The 6,923-nt window shown below is 33.3% G+C and overlaps 2 protein-coding genes across 3 annotated transcripts in view; one reads left to right on the forward strand and one right to left on the reverse strand.

Annotated features, from left to right (window-relative positions):
* LOC111470369 (NADPH-dependent alkenal/one oxidoreductase, chloroplastic) overlaps window positions 1–1,566 on the forward strand; it is a 2,886-nt gene extending 1,320 nt beyond the window's left edge. The window contains exons 2-4 of the mRNA XM_023115968.1: window positions 495–818; window positions 922–1,081; window positions 1,155–1,566. Of these exons, the coding sequence (XP_022971736.1) occupies window positions 495–818; window positions 922–1,081; window positions 1,155–1,420 (750 nt within the window). The 3' untranslated portion in view covers window positions 1,421–1,566. The remainder of the gene's footprint in view (window positions 1–494; window positions 819–921; window positions 1,082–1,154) is intronic.
* On the reverse strand, window positions 1,541–6,386 carry LOC111470569 (carbonic anhydrase 2-like). Of its 2 annotated transcripts, none has more exons than XM_023116146.1 (9): window positions 6,244–6,386; window positions 4,394–4,452; window positions 4,137–4,283; window positions 3,958–4,006; window positions 3,670–3,786; window positions 3,434–3,487; window positions 3,232–3,317; window positions 2,088–2,193; window positions 1,541–2,015 (listed from the first exon to the last, which is right to left on the reverse strand). In XM_023116146.1, the coding sequence occupies exons 1-9, from the start codon at window positions 6,292–6,294 to the stop codon at window positions 1,851–1,853; spliced, it is 834 nt and encodes a 277-aa protein (XP_022971914.1). In that variant the 5' UTR covers window positions 6,295–6,386; the 3' UTR covers window positions 1,541–1,850. The 2 variants fall into 2 exon arrangements, with proteins under 2 accessions (XP_022971914.1, XP_022971991.1); XM_023116223.1 differs by lacking the exon at window positions 6,244–6,386 and adding an exon at window positions 4,563–4,681.
* Between the last annotated feature and the right edge of the window lie 537 nt (window positions 6,387–6,923).

The raw sequence follows: 6,923 nt of genomic DNA on the forward strand, positions 1-6,923 counted from the left end.
TTTTTTTTTTGTTTTTTTTTTTTTTTTTTTTTTTTTTTTTTTTTTTTTTTTTTTTTTTTTTTTTTTTTTTTTTGGTATTTAATCAAATATGTGGATCATTTGCATTTGTCTGTTTCTAGAATGGCTTATTTCGTATATGCAAATAAAGACTGATAGAACGAAACAAATTATAAATTTAAATAACAATAGAGATCTTATATATTTTTAACATACGAATGTTGAATCCTGGAATTCACAGAACAGAGGGATATAAATTGTTAGTTTACATCAATTTAATTCATTGCACCTTAATTCAAACTATAGTTTCTTGCTACATTATTGTTTATTTATATTAAAAGTTGACAGTTTGATTGTTCGTCCCACAATTGTTGAACTATAATATTTAAATTAAAATGGTTGCAAATTCTAAACAAAATGAGATAAATTCAATTTCAAACGGATTTTTTGTCGTTGTAGCTATGAGATTGAATGAAGGTGTTTCGGATTGTGTGCAGACAGTTCCAGGATATGATGTAGCAGGTGTGGTGGTGAAGGTGGGAAGTCAGGTAAAGGAGCTAAAAGAAGGGGACGAAGTATATGGCAACATCAACGAGAAAGCCCTCGATGGCCCCAAACAGTTCGGTTCTCTTGCAGAGTACACTGCTGTAGAGGAAAAATTATTAGCCTTAAAACCCAAGAATATTGATTTTGTTCAGGCCGCTGGGTTGCCTCTGGCTATTGAAACAGCCTACGAAGGTCTGGTAAGAACCAACTTTTCTGCTGGCAAATCAATTCTCGTTCTCAACGGTACTGGTGGAGTTGGAAGCCTAGTCATTCAGGTTATATTTCTCTCACTTTCGCATGAATAATTAACTATCTCCGCAAGTTATCTCTGCTGTTTTGCTTAATGAAACGGAAATCTGGGACTTGTTTCTGATACAGATAGCAAAACATGTGTTTGGAGCTTCAATAGTTGCAGCCACTTCGAGCACTGGAAAGTTAGAGTTCTTGAAAAGTTTGGGTGTGGATTTAGCCATTGATTATACCAAGGAGAACATCGAAGATTTGGCCGAAAAATTTGATGTAGTCTACGATGCAATTGGTGAGGATTTGTAGGATTTGAGTCATTTGACCATTGATGTTAGCTTGTTCATAGACTGTTTCTCAAATGACAGGGCAGTGTGATAAGGCGGTGAAAGTAGTGAAAGAAGGTGGCAGAGTCGTGGTGCTGACAGGCGCAGTGACAGAGCCTGGTTTCAGATTTGTGGTCACTTCAGATGGAGCTGTTCTGAAGAAACTGAACCCATTCCTGGAAAGCGGGAAGGTGAAGCCGATCGTGGACCCAAAAGGACCTTTTCCATTCTCTAAGGTCGCAGAGGCCTTCTCATATGTTGAAAGCAGCCGAGCCACTGGAAAAGTAGTCATACATCCAATCCCATGAGGGTACTAATCTGTGAGATCTTCGAGAAACCTTTCCCTTCTTTACTCTGAAATGGCTCTGTAACTATTGGAAGTATCCCAGCATGGATTGACATTAAAAGGATCTTATTGCACTGTTAAAAGAGAATGAAGCAAGCCATTTCATTATAGTTATTGTTTGTAATAGTACAAAAGTGATGGGGATATCCCCATTACAGGAAACACTTCCAAGACAAAGGGAAACAAAAGGAAAATGAAGAAAAAACTCTTATTTTGGAGGGGAAGATAGTTGCGCAGATCATCCTTGCAAGTATAAATAAGTGCTTCCTTAGCCTCATATACTATGACAGCAGCAGAATACAGACACATTGCTGAAAGGGAAGAAACTAAAAAATAATTGGTCGACCGTGTTTGATTAACGTCGTCGTCCAGGAGGGTATTGTATGGTATTTTCAGACAACTAGAGAAGGAGAAATATTAAAGTCAAGATTCCACAGCTCAAAATCTCCAGAGACAAAGTTGTAATGTGCACCCCTTATGAACAGTTGCTTGTTGATGACAGCTTCTCTTACAAAAGGGTATGTCAGCAAGTTTCCAAGGGAAACATTCACAGCTTCCTGCAAGGTATCAATGATTGTTATTACAACGAATGGTTTGTGTTTGTTTCTTGAATTGACTTGTTATTTTACCTTCTCGCAGTTTGTGCATTTGTCTTCAAAGCTCAAGTCGGTGAAACCTAATTGGACCTTAGCTTTGGCAGGAGTGCATATTTTCACCCAGTTTTCAATGAACTCACTGTAAGTTAAAAAAGGAACTGTGTTACTTCTTTGCTTAAAACAAACAACCACCAAGCCACATCTTCCTCTTGGAATCAATCAATTAACCTTAAATTCTTTGTTCTTTCAAGGTAAACTTTAGAAAGAGGCAAGTTTTGCAGAAACAGAGAGCAGAGAGAGGTAAAAACAAAATGGGTTTTAGAATATAGGATTTTGGAAAAGAGCTGTAACTTCACTTCTCTTATCAAGGCAGAGAGAGATAAGGAAAAGTGGGATCCAAATGGAGGGATTCCCACAAAGTTGAAAGGGAAAAGGGTGATCTGTAAAGTAAGGACAAAAGGATGTACTTATCATAAAGCACTGAACAGTAAACTGCAGAATTTTGAGTAGCAATTTGTAAACACTGTCCCTTCCATCACAACTTTTCTGACAACTTTAGAGATATAAATAAAGACAGAGCTTCCTCCAAGAATATGGTACCACCAGAGTGGAAAGCTTAAAGGGCTTTTATTGGTAAAGAGAGTTCCTCTGTGATTCACCCACCACTCCCATTAAATGCCATCCCTAAACTACCCCCCCTTACTTTACCCACCATCACATGGGAAGAACTCACTCACCTTAATCCTAATCCCATCTACCCTTTTTATATTTATGTTCTTTTACAAGTGGGTCCAAAATAACTTTTTATATTTATTTACGGTTAGTACTATTGTTGAAATTTTATGGGTATTTCAAAAAAAAAAAATACTAATAATAAAATATTTTTCAATTTTTTTAAATGGAAGGGTATTATGACACTTTTTAAATTTCATTTTTTTAAAAATTATTAAAGTATTTTTTAAAAAACTGTCATCTAAAATTAGTAGGAAATTTAAAATTATTATTGAAACTTTTAAAATACTACTAAATACAAAGTTTACGGGTACTTTCAAATTTTTATACCAAACTTTTTAAAACTATGACAGATCTAAATCAATAAATATAAAAAAAATTATTGAATAGAACTTGAGAGAAAGAAAGGAAAAAAAATAAATAAATAAAGGGAAAGAGAAATTGCCTGGAAAGAGTTCCATCGGTTGGGATGGACATCAGGCCCTTAATGCCACCGCAGCAGCTATGTCCAATCACAACTATATTCTCCACCTAAAATTAATTAAATTCGTAACTTTTAATGAAAAATCATGATGAGAATACAAGAAAATGGGGGATCATTAAAATATTTATTAACATATATTATATAATAAGTATATATTACCCACCTTAAGATGCAATATAGCATATTCAATTGCAGCTCCCGTCCCAGAATATTTAGTCTACAACCAAATTTAAAAAAAAAAAATGATAAGTTGTAAGTTAATTATATATAATAATAATTGGATAAGAACGAGGGCGAAAAAAAAAAATATATATATATATATATATATATATATATATATATTTAAAATGTTTAAAGGATATAAATGGATGGAAATAAATGGAGAGTGAGAGGGCAAACCGTGTCAAATGGTGGGACCATGCTGGCGATGTTTCGGACCACAAAGGCCTCCCCAGGTTGGAAATTGAGTATGTGTGAAGGGCAAACTCGGGAATCCGAACACGCAAATACCAAAAACTGCAATTTACACGTGGACCTCTCTTAGTGGCTGCTTTTCTTTTTTGGCTTTTCATTCAACACCTTATCTAACCCCGCCCAATATTTGCGGCGGTGCCCTTATCATAGCCCCTCAAGAAATTATTATTTACATTTATCCCCCACATTCTTTCTGAAATTACAAATCCTTACCTTCGGGCTCTGCCCTTTCGCTAGTTGACCAAACAGATCAGGATTCGTCCTGGGCAACCAAAACAATAACAACCCCCGTTATTATCAATAATTAATATTATTATTTAATACGGAATCAACCAAACAGCATATTCGAAAGAAAAAAAAAATGTAAAATTCCATTTTAAAAAAAAACGTACTCGAATTTGGATTTCTTGAAATGTGTGAACCCGGTTTTGATCCTATCCACAGCGTCGAACCCATCAGACTCGGCGGTGGACCCGGCCAACTCGGCAGTTATTTGCCGGATCCTTACGGCGGCGGCCTCCTGAAGATTCGCTTTCTCACTACACGACGACATATAAAACGGAAATGAATTCTGATCGGTCCTGAATTAGCGGCGGCGGAAAAACAAAAACCAGAAAACAAACGGAATTGGAGGAGATGGATCCGTTACCTGAGAAGCTTTGTCAGTCCGGCAATCGCTTCCTCGTACGACTCTTCCGCCATGTCTTCCTGTTCAATTTCAAACACCCATCAAAATTAATCAAAACGACGTCGGTGGATCCAGATGATCATTTCATAAAATTAAAAAAAAAAAAAAAAATCCAAAAATTTAGAAGAACCTTTAAAATTGTGTGGGAAAATCTGGGGATCGTTAATGTTGTTGGGAAGGAAGATTAAAGAAGAAGCAAAAGCTATACGAAGCTGTTGAAGACGGGTCAATATATATAATGGAAATGGCCATGAATAAAAAGAAATTAATTACCCAATTGCTTTTTTTTTTTTTTTTTTTTCTTTTTTAGATAATGGGAAAATGACGTTGAAAAAGTCTCCTACTTTTTTAATTTTCAAGTCACCTTTTTTTGGCTTCTTCCAAACTATAATAATTATAAATTTTAAAATAAACAGAAATTATAATTTCTAGAATTATCATGATTTTAACGCCTGTGATTGCGATATAGAATGAATCAACGGCTGTGATTTCCGATTGGAATTTGAGGATTCAAGGGAAGAAAAAAAAAGTGGTGGTGGAGAGTCAAACTTCGATGGCGTCAATACGCGTGCCCTTCATTGACGAGTCAACTAATATACCCGTTGGATGACTGCCACGTGGCCACATTGTAAAACGTGATCATTAATAAAATATAATATAATATAATATACGATAATACCTTACCAATTATACATTTAAGCATTTTTTTTTTAATTAAAAAATTTTGTTTTTATTATATAAATTCATAAAATTGTCAAAGATTGGGGGCCATTTTGGAATTTCTCAAACATAGCCCTAGTTTTCTTCAAAGGTCACGGTATTGGAAGGGAGAGAAGACCATTAATAAAGAGAATAAAAGAATTGGACCATATAAATTTATTATAATACAAACAATTTTAATAATTATTCTTATTTTATTCGAATTAAAGAAATACCAAATTACCATTTTAGTCTAATTGGTTATGACTTTTTTTTTTTAGTTTTAATTTAAATTTTTGACTTTTTTTTTTTAGTTTTAATTTAAATATTTAACTTTTAGAATAATAATTAAACCTAATTTAAAAGTAGTGTAGAAAAATATTAAAATATGATAAGAAATTGAGAATAAATTAGAAATAAAGTTATATTATATGGAGCACATGATGATATTTTTAATTTTTTATTTTAAATATAGATGGTTCCTTTCCACTATTAGAATCAAACTAAAAATAGAAAATACTAATAATAATAATTTTAGTTCCATTCATAGATTTATTATTTTATTCGGGTGGTTTAATGTTTTGAACTTTTCAGTTACAAGATATTTAAATGCTCAATTTTCCGTTTTTTTTTTCTATTTGGACAAAAACAATCCTTCAATTCTAATTAATTAATTTATTTTAAATATATTTTTAATTTATTATTAATTTATACAACAAATCGATTACCATGGAATGAAAAAATTTTCAATTTCATAAATAGCATAATACTCTCATAAATATAGTACTAAAAATAAAATTAAAAAGGAATAATTTGAAAAATGTAAAAACATAAAATAATTATATTAATTTCTTTAGAATATAGAATAGAACTTTAGCAGGTAACAATATAGTTTATTTACTCTAAAATGTATAATAACTTTGTTAGACGAACACGACTCTCCACAATGGTATGATATTGTCCACTTTGAGCATAAGCTCTCATGGCTTTGCTTTGGGCTTCCCAAAAGGCCTCATTCCAATAGAGTATGATATAGTTTATTTACTCTATAATGTATAATAACTTAACCCCTATTAATTTTATTCTAATAGAGTATGGAGAGTGATGCGTACCGTAACCTTGGACGAGCAGCAAAGCATGCAATTCTTAAAGCTGGAGGCCATTGTTGCAGTGAGGTTGTGGCTGCCTGCTTGGTTGAAGAAAGCTGGTGGAAATGGCGGACAAGGAAAGAGGAAGAGGAAGATGAAGATGGGGAGATAGGGAAAGGAAAGCGATGGATGAGGTCTGAATTACAATTTGGATTACCCATCCTTCCCTTCCTAACTCTTATCCTCCACCAAACATTCTTTTTTTTTTCTCTTTTTTTTTTTTAATTTTTAATATTTGTTCGCACGTAAACATGTTCTTTCGTTATTGTGTATGATACGTATAACTGCGAGTTTCCATGTCAATTTTTTTTTTTTAATTTGATATAAAATTTTAAAAAAATGGTTGTTTTTTAATTTTTAATATTGTCTTGTATAATAGAAAGTAATATTATGTTAAAGTTAATTAATTTTTGTAATATAATGAGGAATAAATAAACAAATAAATATGATTTAATAGAGGGCTAAAAATTTCTGCTCAAACCATTAGGAGCCGTGAAAAGGCCCATTATACTCTCCACTATGTTTCTCGCGTAATGCCGTTCGTGATAATACGACGCCGTTTCCTCTTTCCTCCTCTTCTCTCCCTTCTCCACCGACGAGCCACTTCTCAGAAACAGACACGTCTCCTTCCTGTCGCTGCTGCT

The sequence above is a fragment of the Cucurbita maxima genome, unplaced genomic scaffold (genome assembly GCF_002738345.1).
Source record: "Cucurbita maxima cultivar Rimu unplaced genomic scaffold, Cmax_1.0 Cma_Scf00001, whole genome shotgun sequence".
In the NCBI taxonomy this organism is placed as follows: Eukaryota; Viridiplantae; Streptophyta; class Magnoliopsida; order Cucurbitales; family Cucurbitaceae; genus Cucurbita; species Cucurbita maxima.